Source organism: Peromyscus maniculatus, chromosome 2, assembly GCF_049852395.1.
Source record: "Peromyscus maniculatus bairdii isolate BWxNUB_F1_BW_parent chromosome 2, HU_Pman_BW_mat_3.1, whole genome shotgun sequence".
Classification (NCBI taxonomy): Eukaryota; Metazoa; Chordata; class Mammalia; order Rodentia; family Cricetidae; genus Peromyscus; species Peromyscus maniculatus.
Window position 1 is genome coordinate 127,614,210 of NC_134853.1, and position 16,822 is coordinate 127,631,031.

Sequence of the window (16,822 nt, forward strand, 5' to 3'; positions counted from 1 at the left end):
GCCAATCAGCGCTTACACAGCTTTTTCTGCTTGACTCTTTTAAAGAGACAGTGCCGATAGTGTTTTATCACATTTAAAGAGAACCGCGCTCTAAAAACAGTATGAAAATAGGGGAGCCGTTCCTTATTTCACCAGTTTCTGATCTGGAGTTCCCAGTGAGGGTACGCTGCAGGTTTCTGGGGTCCTCGAGTGGACAGAAAGGAGTCGGGAGCAAAAAGCTTGGTCACTCTGCCAACCCCCCATTTCCCATTGTACACCTGGGTCATTGACAATGGAAGCTTCCCCTCCCCCCACGTCCGACTCTAGTCCCCCCCTACTCCCCAATTTAGCTCCATTTATTTGAAGTTTGAGATTTCTGCGGCGCGCATTCTGAGTCGCGAGGCGTCCAGGTGACGTCCTTCACCCAAACGGAATCCGTTCCCGTTGGAGAAAGCGAGGGGCTGGCTAACTTGCTTTGGCTGGCACACCTCAGAAATTTGGGGAGAAGTCACTCTCCCTCCTGCTAGTCTAAGACCCCTTTCCTCTCCCGAGGCTTGCCTGGAGCACGCCAGGGGCCATTTTCGCGCGGCTCCACTTTGGGGTTTCCCAAAGTATTTTAACGATCTAGTAAAGAAGCAGCCGCGCGCTTTGGCGCCAGCTTCGGCCGCCCAGCTCCGCGTGCAGTCTTGGCCGGGGCTGGGGGAGCCGGGCTGGGCGCAGGCAGCCCACGGTGGGGCGGGGAGCTGGGCCGGCCGGGGTCCCGGCCCACGGAGGACCAGATCAGCGCGCGGGGAGGGCGGGGGCGCTGGGGGCCAGGCCGACGCGGAGAGGGGCGCGCCGGGCCAGCCGGGGTCCGCGCCTCCCTCCGCGGCTCCTGCCGCAGCGCCCAGTCCCCGCGGCGCCAGCAGGGTGCTCCAGTCCAGGCCGGAGCCCCTCACGCCGCCGCCCCACCCCAACGCCAGGGCTCGCCCTCCGCTCCCCCGGCCGGCGCACGAGCGGGCAGCGGCTCACGGAGGAGGCGCAGCGGGACTGGCGCGGCCGCGCTGACAGGCGTCCCTCCCGGCCTCCAGGCCCGCCCCCGCGCGCCGATTGGCCGCCGCGGCCGTCCGTCGCGGGGCGTGGACGCCCGCCGCGCTCCTGCCGGGGCAGCCACGTTCGGTTGAGCTCCAAGTAGACCAGCGGCGGCGGCGGCGGCAGCGGCAGCGGTGCTGGAGGCGCAGAGGGCGGCGCAGGCGGAGCCGGTCGGCGGGCGCGCGGGCCACGAGCGAGCGAGCGAGCGAGCTGCAGGCTTCGGGCGGGCGGCGGCACAGCTCAGGCCGAGCCGGCGCGGGAGGAGTTCCAAGGCGATGGGGCCGCGGCCGGGGCTGACGCTTTGACAGCTGGAAAGAGCGCGGAGCCAGCGCCGGGGAGGGAGGGAGCGCGGCGAGCGGAGCGCGAGCGAGCGGGCGATCGCCGGGAGGGGGCCGGGAGCAGGGCAGCTCGGGAGACCGGACGGTAGCGGCGGCGGCGGCGGCGGCGGCGGGCTCGGCGCCCTCTTCTCTGCAAGCCATGTTTGCCAAAGGCAAAGGCTCGGCGGTGCCCTCGGACGGGCAGGCTCGGGAAAAGTAAGCCTCTCGCGAGTGGGGCCGCGCCGCGGGCGGCGGGAGGCAGGTGGGCGCGGGGGTCGCGCTGCCTTGGGCTCCCGGTCTCTGCCCCGCGCCGGCGGCGGCGGCGGCGGCGTGGAGAGCCCATTGTTGGGCGCCGGCGGAGGCTGGGGCACCCTGAAGGGGCGGCAGGGCAGCGGCGGGCGAGGGTAGTTGGTAAGCACGCGGCGGAGCTGGCGCGGGGGCCCGCGACGAGGGTGGGCGAGGTCCCACCGTGAGCCGGTGCGCTCGGCCGGCTGGGCGCGGGGCCCCCACTTTGCCCACCGAGTGCGGGCAGGGGGCGCGTGGCTTTCTGCAGCCCCGAAGGCTCCTTTTGTCCGCCCGCGGCGTGAGGAGTGCGTGCCGGGGGCTTTGTTCGCCCGGGAGCGCTCTGCTCTCCCTTCCCAGCCAGCGGCCTTGCCGCTAGCCCGGTGCGCTCCGGGGCGCCGGGCTGGGCTGGGCAGGCGTCGCCGGCCTGGCCCCAGGCTTGGGGGGACAGTTTGTGGGGGGAGATGCAGAGGGCGGCGCTTTGCTGCCCTCTCCAGAGCGCACCAAGTACCCGGACTGGGGTCGAGTCTGCCCGGACCCCGAAGCTGGGCTTACGGCAGCGAGCTCAAGTGGGCTGGGAAGAGGCGAGTGCCTTAGGGCTCTTGTGGCTTTCGAGTTTGCGAGACCTATGTGGGTTTGGTCCCAGTGCCACTTGGAAGTTCAAGTTTGGGGACCGTTTTCCAGCTCCCGCGGCTTTGGGCAGTTTGTCTGTGGTACCCACCCACTAGCTGTTCTGACCCGGATCCTGGCGGGGGTGATAGGTACTCTGCTCTTGTCATGGCCACAATAGGATGGCATAGACCGGGCTCAGAGTCGACTGGCCAGGTCCAGAGCGAGCTTCAGCGTGATCTGACCCTTTCCTCTCTCTCTCTCTCCCTCTCTCTCTGCCCCTGCTCACTTTCCAGGTTAGCTTTATACGTCTACGAATATTTACTGCACGTAGGAGCACAGAAATCTGCACAGACCTTCTTATCAGAGGTGAGTGGGACTCCTCAGCATCCAGTTTCTTGACACCCCCCTCCTCCCCACTATTCTTAGAGCCTTTGTTTTCAGGAGCAGCCACTGTGGCCACCATTTTGAATTTTTATCACCTTTTGGCATTTATTGTTAGTTGGTCTGAGCAGCCTTTTGGCTGGGGCAGGCCCGGCGGGCCCCCTCCTTTCTGCCCCTCTAAGCTGCCTCTGCCCCCTCTTTTCTAGATTCGATGGGAGAAAAACATCACGCTGGGCGAGCCTCCTGGGTTCCTGCACTCGTGGTGGTGGTAAGTTTGGGTGATAGTTTTGTGTGTGTTTTGTTCTGCGCCTCGGGTCCCAGTGAACAAAGACGGGGGTCTGGAGGAGGCCCTCTCCCCTCAGCCTCTGCTTTCCGCCGAGCGGGGCACCTCTGGGTGCTCTCGTCGGCTTTGCCGGGGAAGAACCTGCAGCAGAGGCTGCTGCCTGAAGTTTTTGCTGGTGTTTCTCCGCCTGTGGGGAACTGACTCGATTTTGTTATGCCAGGGTAGAGGAACCCTGTTACTTCTCCGCCTCACTCTGGGGCACTAGGCAGGGGGCTCGGAAAGAGTTAGGAGGGTTCTTTTTTTGTCAATCCTGCATGCTGCTTTAATTAGCGGAGTGGGGGCAGGGCGGGTGGAGGGGACACCAGGTCTGTTCTGCAAACTGGCCTGACCCTCATGTTTTCTTCCGTGAACGCCAAACCTGAAGAGACATCCACTGGGCCTTTTCCAGGGACCCTGAGAAAAAGCAAGAAGGCCTGCACTTCCTGTAGAGACACTGATTCAGACTGACTGGACCTTCCTTTCCTCCGCCTCCCCACCCCCCAGCATCCCTGCAACCACAAAGCCTTATTTTACCAAGAACCTTAACCAGCCAGAGGTGGCCTGGCGGGATGCCTGCAGCTTGTGGGGTGGGGGCTGGCTCTCCTTATCTGTGACCCTCTCTCCAGGCCCAAGCAGCCCTGTGGTCTTTTCTGCAGGCAGGAGAGAAGCTTAGGGTCCAAGCCTGAAGCAAGTTGTCATGAGTGTGTGACCTGGGTGTTTTTGTGGGACTGACTGTGGAGTCTTTCACGTTCTATTGAAAAAGGAACAGGAGGCAGGCTGATTTTGGTATAGTTGAGGCAATGCAGTGTTCGGCTGTTAACATTTACCTGACAGCCAGCTCGGGTTACTGTTTCAAGTCCCTTTGAACAGTGAGAGGATGAAGTGTCTGTTCTAACTTGTGCAGAGAAAATGAGTTTTTAATGACTTCTGCCAACCTCCTAACTGCCTGCTCGGAGGAGGAGGAGGAGGCGGCGGCGGCTGGTGTGGCGCAAGGATTCCACCTGCGGGAGTGGGTGATAGGTTGGCTGTGGCTGGTGGTGGAGGTGAGTGTGGAGATGGGATTGGCAGGTCTGGTGGCCTTGGATCTTGTAGAAACTTGGGCTTGTGAGCGAGCGTTATTTTGAAGGTGCTGGGGATTGGGCGGCTTGAAGTCTTGGCTGTGCGTGGTGCTCCAGGGGGCAGTTGGGGAGGAGGGAAGAATGGTCCCCAGCCTCCCTCTGCAGCTGGGCACGGCCTGGTTTTCCGGTTGCTCCTGGAGTCGCTCCTTGTTCCAGGAATGGAGGGCCGGTTGTACTGGGGCTCAGGTTGTGGCGGCTGTGAGTAGTGGTCGCCTGGTTTGTTAGAATTTCCCCGCTGTGTGCGGCTTGACTCTGAAGCAGTGTTGACTGTGTACTGGGCCCCGAGGAGGCAGAGGATCAGATGGGGTGGGGTGGGTTTTGTTACGGGCACACCTTGAGGGTGGTGCTTGTCCGTGACAGTGGAACTCGCTGCTGCGATGATGGGTCTAGACGGAGTACACCACAAGTCAGGTCAGACCTCAGTGCCGGGGTCCACTGTGCCTTCCAAGCCGGTTCTGGCTGGGCCTCGGTCCTGGTGTAGAGATGGTCTAAGGATGGCCCAGTGTCTGCATAGCTCTCTGTAGCCAGCACGTGACTTGTGTTTCTGTTCTTGGGAACGTGGAGTGTTGGAGTGACCGGATAGAATTGGAGTCTGAGTGTTGTGCCCTGCCCCCAATTCTGTACTGGACGGGCGCCGTCTGAAGAGGCTCAGTGAGAGGGCCTAAGAAGCTAGGTTGTCATCACCCCCTCCCCCTTTGGCTCACAGACAGGTGTTCTTGGGTGGGTGGGTGTGTAAGCTATGGGATTAAGGACCCATAAGGTTCCCTTCGTTACCCGAGTCACCCAGATTTCCGTGCAGGTGAATCATGGTTGGGCCCTGACTTTGACCACTGAACCTTTTTGCAATATGCTGCAGCCATTTTGGTTTGGGGTGGTGTGAAGGACACAGATGGGACGTGCAGAAGCTCCTTCCAGGTTCCTATGTGGGCACCCATGGGCGTGTTGTGCTGACCTTGCCAAGCCCGAGTGTCTGCTAACCACAAGCAGTGCCACTGATGTGAGGCACCCAGTAGAGAGGAGGTGCTTGGATGGCGGCTGTGAACAGATGCGAACAGGAGAGGTTGGATCCACTTGTCTTAGGGACTGGGTTTGTCCAGCGAGTGCTATGAGGATGGCTGGTGTGGGAGACCTGCTGCGCGGTGTCTCCTGTACCCCGCCATTGTATACACAAGTAATAATTAGTAACCTGATCTCACTTTGTTTTTCTATTTGCAGTGTATTTTGGGACCTTTACTGTGCAGCCCCTGAAAGGAGAGACACTTGTGAACATTCAAGTGAAGCAAAAGCCTTTCATGATTATGTGAGTAACAAATTTTTAATCCTGGCAATAATTACGGGGTTGGATGGCTCTGACTTCTTTAGTATCAAAAGCAAGTGCACAGCCAACTGGCAAGTCTTTATTTCCTCCTTGCCTTCCCTCCTGTTCTCCTGCCCACCTGCCTTTCTGCTGCCTGCCTCCCTGGACCCTCCTCCCCCGATGTGTTAAGTTGGGGAGCGGTAGTCATCACCTCGCAGTTATATGGAAGAGGTGGATACCTATCTGGAGAACGAACGAAATGGTGTTTGAAGACTCGGGGTCATGTGGGGTTTAGTTGAGAGCTAACTGGGAGGGGACTGAGCCTGGTTGGTGTTAGATTAAGAAAAAGTGACCACAACCAAAAAGACAGAAAGTAATCGTGAAACTTGTGTTCTGGACTCTAAGGGTTGGCTGAGCAGCAGTTCTGTGGAATGGACTTTAGCTCTGTTTTCCAGAGAGCAGTCTTTCAGTGTGTATATGTGCACACACAGTGTGGGGTATATGTGTCACACCCAGTGTGGGGTGTATATGTACACACAGTGTGGGGTGTATGTCACACCCAGTGTGGGGTGTATATATCACACCCAGTATGGGGTGTATATGTGCACACAGTGTGGGGTGTGTATGCACACCCAGTATAGGGTATATATGTATATACAGTGTGGTGTGTATATGCACACAGTGGGGTGTATATGTCACACCCACTATAGGGTGTATATGTGTACACAGTGTGGTGTGTATATGCACACAGTGGGGTGTATATGTCACACCCACTATAGGGTGTATATGTGTACACAGTGTGGTGTGTATATGCACACAGTGGGGTGTATATGTCACACCCACTATAGGGTGTATATGTGTACACAGTGTGGTGTGTATATGCACACAGTGGGGTGTATATGTCACACCCAGTATAGGGTGTATATGTGCATACACTGGGGAGCTCCTGCTGCTCTGCTCAGGTGATGGGTACCATAAAGTGCTAAGTTCACTCACTATCCTTTGCCCGAATACTCTTTCAAATTACATTTATTTGTGTGCATGTGTGTGTACACACATTTGAGTTGGGTGTGTGTGACATGTAGCATGGGGATGGAGGTCAGAGGACAATTGTGGGACTCAGTTCTTTCTCTCCACCATGTAGGGCCCAAGGATCAAGCCCAGACCCTCAGGTTTTGTGGCAGGCACTGTCTTACGCCAGTCTTGCCAACCCACAAGGGGCTCAGGGCAGGGATGGGACACAGATGTCTTGTGCTGTAGTTCAGGTTGGCCTTAGAACTCAGTATGTAGTTCAGGTTGGCCTTGAATTTTTAACACTCCTGCCTCATCCTCCCGAGTGCTGAGATTACAGCCACCATGGCCAGCTTAGATTTTCCCTTTGCAAGTAGTCAATATTACCAGGCTGTAGGGTCTTCTTTCTACCTGGATAAATTAAGGTCCATGAAATCATTACAGAGAAGGTGTCTGTGATGTTCATGATCCATGGCTATTCTGGTTTTTTTGTTTGTTTGTTTGTTTGTTTTAATTTTAAATGCACACACACTGTATCAACCTGGGCTGGGTTGGCCATACTTTTTAGTCTGATGAAATAGGTGTTTAGGATCTGTCAGGTTAGGAAGGCTGGAGTGAGGAAAGGGAGGAAGTACCTGGATGTCTTCCACCTCTTCCAGTTTTCACTTCCAGTAGGCGCTGCACATTGAGTGTGTACACATGTTTGTGGCACACATGCATGCACGCAGTAGGTGATCTGTTTGCACTTGTTTGGTAGGAACGGTCCTCACATTCTAGGTATGGGAACTGGTGAGCAGCATAGGTCCCGTCTTCTTGGACAAGTCATTTACCTCCTTTCTCTGCATGCCGATTTTGAAACTGGTTTAGGAGACCAAATCCCATCTGCGTGAGTTTCATAGGTGGTCAGTTTCAATGCCATGGCTGTTGTCATGGTGAAAATGGAACCTGTAACAGGAGTCAGAGCCTGAGCTCACTGGCTTTCTGAATGGTTAGTGCGATGGGATTTTGTCTGTGGCTGAAGAGTGAATGCCCCTGGAAGTGCTCAGGAATGTGACCAGTTCATGTGTCCGCTCCAGGGTTGAGAAAGAGAAGCTGGTAAGTGGTACTTCTAGCCCGGTCAACTTTGAGTTGTTCAAGGGAGAGGTGACTGTTTCACATGTAAGGATGTGGTTCTGGAAAGATAAGTGGTGATGATGGCCGTAGGGCCGAACGTCCCGAGTTGGGGCTTGCCAGAGGCCAGCCGAGTGGTCCAGCAGCCAGTGAACTTGATCTTCCCTTTCTACCTTGCACAAACCTTGGTCCCCCCTTACCCCGCCCCCCCCCCCCCCCCAAAAATAACTACAAATAGTCAAACCTGTGTTGCTAGTCTCTACCTGCATTGCAGATGGTTTCATTTTAGAGAGGAAGGCAGGACAGGATTACCTGTTTCAAAATCCCTTGTCTCCATGCCAGGAATGAAAGTCAGGACCCTGCATGTGCCAAGCAAGTGCTCTGTCACCGAGTTACACCTTCTAGTTCTTCAAGCCAGTCTTTGATAGGCATTTATGCTCTTTAGCAGGAAATCATAGACGCTAATGGTTTTTTTTTTTTTTTTTTACAAAGTTAACTAGTTTGCTTATTCCTTTATTTATTTACTTAGAGACAGAGTTTCACTGTGTATCCCTTACTGTCCTGGGGTTCACGAGCCCTGCCTCCTCAGTGCTGAGATGAAAGGCATGCACCACTGCACCCACCTGTTTATTTATTTATGATATGCATGTGTGCCTGCATGCATTACTGTGTGCCACGCCCATAAAGGTGCCCCAAGGGACAGAGGGTATCAGATTGACTGGAACTGGAATTACAGGTGGTTGTGAGCCTCCTGAGGTGGGTGCTTGGAACTGAACTCAGGACCTCTGCAAAGCAATAAATGCTCTTAAATGCTGAGCTGACTCTCCAGCCTGAAGATAATGATTTTTAGTCAGCTTTGGTGCGCTAGTAAGTAGCGTTGAGATTCTCTCCAGCAATTTGTGGCTTGGGCTTGCATCTTGAAGCAAGATGGCAGCGGTAGGAATGCCAGGGACTGTTAAGGAAGGGCAGTAGAACCCTACAGATCGCTGAGGTTGCCGTGACATTTACAAGATGCTGCTAAGAGATGAGGTCATACTAGTTGGGGGCCCATGATTCATAGGTTTGCAGCTCAAGTCGTTTTTTCCTTAAATTGGGATCAATTTGATGTGTCCTGTGACCCAAGTTAAGTCACAAGGGAGATGGAATAATGTGATTGAATGGAGATATTTCTTTTTACTCTGCCCCCCCCCCCCAGACAGGGTCTTACTCTGTAGGTCTGACTGGCCTAGACCTAAATATATAGATCTGGTTGGCCTTGAACTTAGATCTGCCTGCCTCTGCCTCTTGAGGGCTGGGATTAAAGGTGTGCCTCACCATGTCCTGCTTTATAAGTGGAAACTTTGAAGTAATTATAATAAAATTATATTATGTGTACTTATAATACTACATGAAGGATAACTAGTTTCTCTATTCCGCGTCTCATTGGGTTAGCCTGAGTGCTGGGGATTGAACTCAGGTGTGTCAAGTGCTCTTACCTGCTGAGCCATCTTTCTTGGCTCCCAGTGACTCCTTCTGGTCTTCCCCTTGGCTAGAATGTAGTTTCCTCAAATCCTACCTATCTGTCTTGTCTGTGAGACTGGATCTCACTGTGTTACAATTCTTGATTCTCCTGCCTCGGCTTCCTGAGTAGCAGGAGTTATAGGCGTCAGCCATCATGCCCACAGACACTACGATCAGTGTCTGCATTTGGTGATGATTCCACCTCAGTGTCTCTCAAAGTCACCTGTGCACTATGGCAGCACTTGCCATGTGTCGGGCGGGGTGCTCAGTACTACACTTGCTCATTTACTCTGCTGGTGACCCCGGTAGAGGAAGCACGCTGCGGCTCCATCTTGTAGAAACGGAGGCACAGAGGTTAATCACAGTGGGAGAGTTAGAATGTGCACACAGCTCACGGCGAACACCAGAGTCCATGCTTCTGACATTGTCTGGCACAGGCCCACAGCAGGCATTACTTGCTTGCATGATCCTGGCTAACTTTTTAGATTTGCTTTTCTGGCTATAGCTCAGTGGTTTTCTTGTTTTGTTTTGTTTTTTAAACTGTGGCATAGGCTGGGAGCTGTTTATCTCTCCTAGCCCCCCTAAGGCCATACACATAGTAAGCACACACTGATGGGATAAAGGAGTGAAATTAGGGGGAGGAACATAGGTGGTTTTCGGGGAGGGGACCTGGACCAGGAAAGCTGGTAGATTATTGGGAGGTGTTCTTGAGATGACAAGTTCTGTGGGTCATCTTGAGCACGCGGCAGTTTTAATGTCCGTTAGGTAGCTCTAAGGCCCTCTTAGACTTGTCCAACATGAAGCAGAGTGCTCACTGGCCCTGGGTGAGTCAAAGATTCTCAAAGTATGGGGAAAAGGGTCTGGGGCTACCTATTGCCCGCTTGGCAGGGAGGAGGATCCGCGGCTCAAATAGAAGGTGTGGGTCTTGGCTCCTGTACAGAGTGATATTGTCATCTTGACAGGCCATCTCCCCCCAAGAGAGGCAGGGTCAGGGGTTGGGTGGTCGTGAAGGGCCCTCCCAGGTCAAGGCCAGATGTGCGGATCCTGGAATGAGCCAGGTGACTCAGCAGGGAGGGGGTTGGAACTGTCCTGATTGGGTGGGTTTTTATTTGAGTCATTGTCTATTTCCTGGCCCACACCTGGTGGCTTGGGTTTTCCTGGCTCATTTAGAAGCCTGAAAACCCTGACATTTGCCCCATGTGCGGAGTGCTGGGGTTTTGTGTTTAGAGTGGATTTTTCTGAGAATGGGTTGGCCCTACGTCAGGAATACCTGGGGTCCCAGGAGGTGTGGCTGGGTCCCTGCGTGATTTCTGTGCTGTTCTCCCCTGGATAAGTAGCGCCTCTTAGAGTGATGAGGAAAGCCCACAAGACCCCACTGGGGCTCCCTCTGGGCTTTCTCTTGACAGGCTGGTCTATTCTTGTCCTTTGTAAATGGACACAGGCATTTATGTGTCTCTGGTGCCTAATCAGACCCCCAGTGGTCCTCTTCCTCCTGTGACAGCTCCTGTGTCTTCCTTCTGGTGGCAAGAGCAGAGCAGCGTGGTTAGCCCCACAGTGGTCCTCAGGCTGCTAGAGAGTGCCACCCGGTGTGTCTGCCCGGCTTCGTGCGGTACACTTTCAGAAGTACGACTGCGGTTGGTCCTTGTAGCTGCCTTTTTTTTTTTTTGGTTGGGTTTTATTATTAACTCGCACTCCCATTTTACAGATGAAGCCATGGCCGGGCGTTTTGGTTGTAAGCCTAGGGGGTGTGGAGCTGAGGCTAAAATTGCCAGTCTTTTGAGTTCTGCCTCTCAGTGTTGATTGTACTCTCCTGGTGCAGGCACCCTGAAGAAGTGGGAGGTGTTTGCATTTGACCAGAGTGTGCCTGGTACCCGGTCTGTGGCCCTAGCTATCCTGGGAAGAAATGACTTAAAGAGAATTAAACAAAACCCCTGTAAGGAGAACTGCCTAGTCACAGGCCAGGTGAGGCCGGACCCATGGAAGGGGTCTCTCGTGGTGAAGTGGCTCTTTGCTTTTGCCAGAAGTAAAATGATAAAAGCTGTGGGCTTTTCTCTCCAGAAAATGTCATGGGTCCTCATAAAGGAGACTTTGTTCATGATTTTAGGAGATTGGTGGATTATTGCTCCAAAAAGCCTAGACCCCTATTTCTCGCAGTGAAGAACTTGGGCAATATAGTGGACATGCAGATCTATGACCCTGGCCAGCTTCCCCTGCTTGGCTCGTTGTCCCTGTCTGAAGACCTGGTCCCCTTTCAGTGTGCGCCCCTGCCCCCCCCCCCCCCCCCCCCCCCCGTCTTGGGCGGAGGTGGGTAGCAGAAGGGGAAAGTGCCTGAGTCGTGGGTGTGGACAGCAGCTGAGGTATTTGTGGCCAGGTGGCCGGGGTCCAGTGTCCTTGGTGGGTTTGAAATAGCAAAGTGATATTTGAGAGGGCTCTCCTTGGATACACTGAGCTGAGGTTCCTACTGGACAGGGAGTGTCGATGCCTGCCAGGGCCCGCTAGCCAGACGGGCATGAGAGGGTGGCAGTGGGTGCCTTGCAGCTGGGCTCTGAGGAGTTGGAGGCGTGCTCGCCTCTGTGATAAGCCAGCCTAGCTATCTGGCCAGAGGTCCTGGCAGGTTCAAGGCTTGCCTTTGGCTTTGACCCTTGGCACCTTTGTGTGGCCGATTGAAAACAGCAAAATATACACAGCCCTTCCTCCCCCTGCCCCCAAGCTTATAGTTTGTATTGAGTCCCTCCTGGGCTCCTACCCTGTCTTCTGGAGTTCCTCTTGCCCCCAGAGGCTGCCAGACTCCTCTGTTAGTAGCTAATTAAACATTAAATGAGGAGCTGGAATTGCATTTTGCCAGAACCCAGGCAATGTGGCCACCGTAATGGGTTTCAAGTGGCAGCAAGACCCCAAATTGCAAATCCTTGCCCTTTATTTAAGGCGGGAGGTGGAGGGGGGGGACAGTGGGGACCCAAACAAAGTTGTTGGCAGTGGTCACTTCATTTGAACTCCCAGACCAGCAGTGTGCAGCAGCCTTTTGCATAATGCCGTCTTTGTTAGCTAAGCATTTGCAAACTTGGACTGAGAGTTAGCTCTGTGCCAGCCAACACTTGAAGGGAGCTGGGAGACACCCAGTTCTATGTCCCCTTAGGTCAGCTCTGTTTTGTAAGGGAGGAGGGCTCTCCAGTGGGCACTGTGTTGCTGGACCCTCGTCTTCCGTCTGAGTGTGTATTTAACCCTTAAGAGAAGTGGCGGGAGTGTGTGTGGGGGGGTTGGGTGGGAGGGGAGGTGCCTGAGGTCTGTCAGCTAAGATAGCAGAAATGTTACACTGGCTGTAGTCTTTGTAACAGTGTCTGAGGGTTTCAAGTATTTAGCAAAATTAATCTTTTTTAGTTCGGTAGTAATTCTGACCACGGCACAAGTGCATTAGGCGATTCACATAAACTTCTTTAATATACGTTGCTGGGAGCTTAGAGCGGTTGTTTGTTTTTGATTTGCTAGGGTAATGGGGTTTTCCATGGCCCTGGTGAGCTGAGTCGTAGGGATGTGTCTTTCCATGGCATGCTTTTCTTTTTCCTGGGCTTGAAGCCTCTGGATTTGGAAGGGTTTGAGCTCTGGCTGGTGCCTTGGACTTGTATCTGACTTCATGGGCACGCTTGCTATTTTCTGTCTGGATGGACTTTGGGTTGTCTGTTACCCCATCTGTAGGCTAGGGGATGGCAGTTCCTGCGGGGCTGTGAGGGTGAAGGGGTGTAATACATATGTATAAGGCAGGCTATCTCCCGGCTAGTGCTGCCTGAGGTTGATTGTCCTTTGTAGTTCTCATGTTTGCTCAGAAAACTCCTTAGCAGCACTGTTTCCAGGGAGAGCAAGTTAGCCCTTACGGAAGGGCCTCCTGTGTACTTGATGGATTCCAGTGATGCCCTTCTCTGCCAGGGCTTCTCGGATGTGTCCCAGGTTTCTTCCCCTCAAGCTGTCTTGTCTCAGTCCCTGCACCTTCACGAGGGGGCAGAGCTGGTGGTCCCGCCACTGCTGGCGCTGATAAAGGCTCCCCTGAGATGTCCCTGCCTCTTATCTGGGTTGGACAGAGTGTTCCTGGACCACGCCTGCCTGAGCAGCCACGGGGCCCAATGGGGAGGCCCAGGGGCCTGTGGGTGTCACTGGCAAGGAGCTGGATCTGAAAGGCAGCCCCATGTGTATGTTAGCTTCGTGGTCCTCCTCACAGTGAAATGTGGACAAGGCCTGTCCTCCTGCTCTCCACTGGGTGGGTGGCCAGGGGAAGGGCAGGAAGGCTGTCCCTGGAGCCTGGTGGTGCTATGTAAATGTGCACAGGGATGACTCGATTAGAAGTCCCTGGGTTAGCGGTCCTGTGCCGTCCTTTGTGCTGAGGGCTCCCCGGATTGTCTGCTTCTGTGAAGAGTCTCAGAAGGGGTTGAAGGGCAGGCGAGCCGGTGAAGGGAGGATGCTGAGGAAGCTGCTTCTTGTCACTTTGTATTTCCTGAGGTGAACCCCTAGGTGACCATGGGCCAGGAGCACATGACCCTGTCCGCAGTTGCCAGACACCAGCCCTGCTTGCGGGCTGAAGTGCTGCCGATAGCCAGAGTATGATTAGTGCTTACCCAGAGTTGTGTGCAGTCTCCTGAGCTGGGAGAACAGTACATGTCAGTAGACACATCAGGGCTGCAGATGGTAGAACTGGGCGTCCCTGGTCATACGCAGGTAAAACAGAAGAAGAAGGGCCAGAGAACACAGATGCACACACCCTTCACATCCCATCTCCAGCAGGTCTCAATTCCACACACCCAAGCAGGATCCAAGACATTCTCTTTTGCCTTGTACTATCTTGTTGCTTGCTAGCTGTTTGGGCCATGAGCACCTTAATCAACCTGTGTGCCTCAGTTTCCTCAAGCAATAAAGAGATGTTGAAGTTACATAGCCCCAGGGTTATCATGTGGAGTAAATGACCTTATATTCACACACACAGTGCGTATACAGTAAGTGCATACTCGTGCCAGGCACATTGTAAGCTCTGCATACATGTATGCTTTTGCTCTTCCCGACCCTGGGACGTCCTGCCTTCTGACAGATGGTGTTCAGTGATTGACGACAGGGGACAGGCGCGTCTTCGTGTGAGAGGTGTGTGTCAGCGAGGCCTACCTCTTCATTCACTTGCTCACCTGTTGAGTAGCTATGGATCCCTGGGGTCTAGGCAGCCACAAGAGATGGGGGTTGAGGCGTCATGTGCACAGCCTCCATGTCAGTCTGTCGGCCTGTGAGAGTGAAATGAGCTAGCACGTGGATGCCCCTGACTGGTGCCAGCCTACACTTGTACCCGACCGCCTCTGGCCCTTCCCTGTGGTCCTGCTTGGTACCTTGGCACCCGGGAAGGTTGTTTCGTTTCCTTGACCACTAGTCCATCCGATAGTCAGTGTTGGTTTAGAGGTGGCAGCCTCCACAGGCCTGCCAGGACCATCCCTTTCTTCCCCTTCCTCCAGGAACTGGGAAACACTCTGACTCATCTGTCACTTGTGGCCAGGAAGGAGAGTTATCAGAGTCAAGGTGGAGTTTCTTCCCTTCCGCCTCTAGACCTTTGAGGGGTGAAACTTCATCTTGGCCTCTCCTGCTGCCTCCGATCCTGGGGCTGATTGTAGCATCTTGAATACAGCTAAGGTCAGTGAGCAAGACTCAGTGCCCTGAGAAATGAGACCGATTTGATCCTTGCCCAGGGACTAAGTGTGAAAGACACTTTAATGAAGAGTGACAAGTGGCAGAAAATAGTGAAGCATTGTTTTGTAGTGGGTGTTGTGACCCATTAGTGTGTCTTGAATCAGCTTAGTGAGTGGGTCATGGCTGGCAATTACCAAAAAAAAAAAAAAAAAAAAAAAAAGCAACTACTGTATCACCGAGTAAACATGAGAGCTGCCTCTGGAAACCTCTGGTCAGTGATTCATGAACACACACAAATGTGTGTGCCCTGCCTTTACCATGTAAAGTTATCTCACTGCAGATCTTGGCCTGAAGTTGGAGAACTCCCAGCCCATGGCGCGCTGAGTGTGAATCTCCATTCCTGCAGGTTGGGGATTCGGGTCCGAAGCTGTGGCTAAGCCTCCCTGTCCAGATCTGTAATAAGGAAATGATTTCCACTTTGGGGGGCTGAGGGAGGGTCATTTCCCATCAGCTGCAGGGTTGTCGGGGTGCTTGTTACCTCCTGGGCACTGGGGTCCTTTGATGCTGCAGTTTGCTGTTGTGGTCTTAGTCTGTTAAGCGTGCAAATGACACTCAGCGCGTGTTTGTTGCATGGTGAGGAAACGCATCTCCCACTTGCCGGGAGGGATAGGGTGTGGGCGGGCATGGGAGGAGATGGTCTCACTTCTCAGAGGCAGAGTGCAAAATAAAATGGCTTCTTAAGCACTTCAGCAAGGCTTGTGAGTTTGCCCTGCCTGGCCATGGGCAGCTCCTGCTGCCTGTCTTAGTTGGGGGCATCCTTCCCCCATGGAGAGGATTGTCTGAGCAGGGTGTGTCCAGGGTGTGGCTGTAGGAAGACTACCAAGAAAGGGTCTCAGGGTGTCTTCTGTGACCCAGGTTGGCCCAGCCTCCCCAAATCCTTATCCCCGCTCTTGGTGACAGCTGTTGACACAGTTCTGGGGCAGGCTTTGTGCCCTGTTCTTTTGTTTTAGGGGAAGCTTGCACTTTGCTCCTTCCCCAGTTCCCTGCCTTGGGGTTCCCTGGAGTCTTACATTTCTTTCTCAGTCACAGAAGGCTACTTGAGAGGCTCTGGGGTAATAGCGGACTGGCAGAGTGGTTGGTTGGTGGGCAAGTTTTCCTGGGTGTTGGAAACTGAATGCAGTGTTGAGAGCAGTGCATGGATTTGGACTCGGATGGCCCGGGTGCAGTTCTGACTCACTGGGGCGAGTCATTGTGTCTTCTGGGTTGCGCTTTGTTCTTCGGTGGGAGACAGACGGTGATCTGAAATCAGGGCTGGCTTTTTTCTACCCCTGTCATTGTGGTGGTTTGCCCCCCTTCCCTTTACTTTGGTTTTTTGGGATAAGGTCTTGAGGCTGGCATTAACTCACGATGTAGCCAAGGCTGGCCTTGGACTCGATGCGTCCAGCTCTGGCCAGCATCCCCAGTCCTGGGATTGCTGGTGTCCACTACCTCTGCTGGCTTGGGGTCTCCTTGAGAATTCTGTTTCCCATTTGAATCGACCATCAGGTGATGGAATACTGTTCAAGAAAGACCTTGAAGTTTCCAGATGGGGAAACTGAGGCTTAGAACAGGATGGTGACTCTGCTGGTTTGTGACTGCAGGGCCCCGGGTGCCTGTGGTAGGCATTGGCTCCAGACACTGTCCACCTACGAGGCTGGCCTGCGTGCCATCCTTTAGGAATCTGGCAGCTTTCTTTCTGAGAGGCCTGTGGCTTTGGCTACCAAGCCTGCGTCGAGGGGGCAGATGCCCAGTGGGCAGGCCTGGTGTCGGGCGTGTGCGCGTGGCTGGTCTTTTCTCACTGGCTTTTAGAAGGCGTCCAGTAGAAAATGTTATACCCTCTCTGGAGGCCCTTCCTTTTGGCAGCGCCCACTGCCAGCTCCTGCTCTGCCTGCCTGCCTGCCACTTGGGTTACATGAGGCGGTGCTGGCCCAGGCTCCGGGCACTGGTTCTGCTGAGGATCTGCAAGCCACGAGCTGCTTCGAAAGGGATTTTACAACATGACAGGGAATTTCAGCCACCACGTTATCTCCGAATTGGCCAATTGATGGCTTCAGCAGAGCGTTTCGGCAACAGGGAAGCCAATACAATTTGAGTTAGTTGTGATGGCTGCCACTTTAAATACCGTGGTGAA

At 54.2% G+C, this 16,822-nt stretch overlaps 1 protein-coding gene across 4 annotated transcripts in view; it reads left to right on the forward strand.

Annotated features, from left to right (window-relative positions):
• Positions 1–1,136: 1,136 nt before the first annotated feature.
• The window catches only part of Ssbp3 (single stranded DNA binding protein 3), a 150,858-nt gene continuing 135,172 nt past the window's right edge, over positions 1,137–16,822 (forward strand). The window contains exons 1-4 of one of the 4 annotated variants that reach the window (XM_042271546.2): positions 1,137–1,583; positions 2,555–2,627; positions 2,849–2,910; positions 5,298–5,382. In XM_042271546.2, coding sequence (XP_042127480.1) covers positions 1,528–1,583; positions 2,555–2,627; positions 2,849–2,910; positions 5,298–5,382 — 276 coding nt within the window. In that variant the 5' untranslated portion in view covers positions 1,137–1,527. The remainder of the gene's footprint in view (positions 1,584–2,554; positions 2,628–2,848; positions 2,911–5,297; positions 5,383–16,822) is intronic. The other 3 variants (XM_042271548.2, XM_042271547.2, XM_042271549.2) reach the window with 3 other exon arrangements.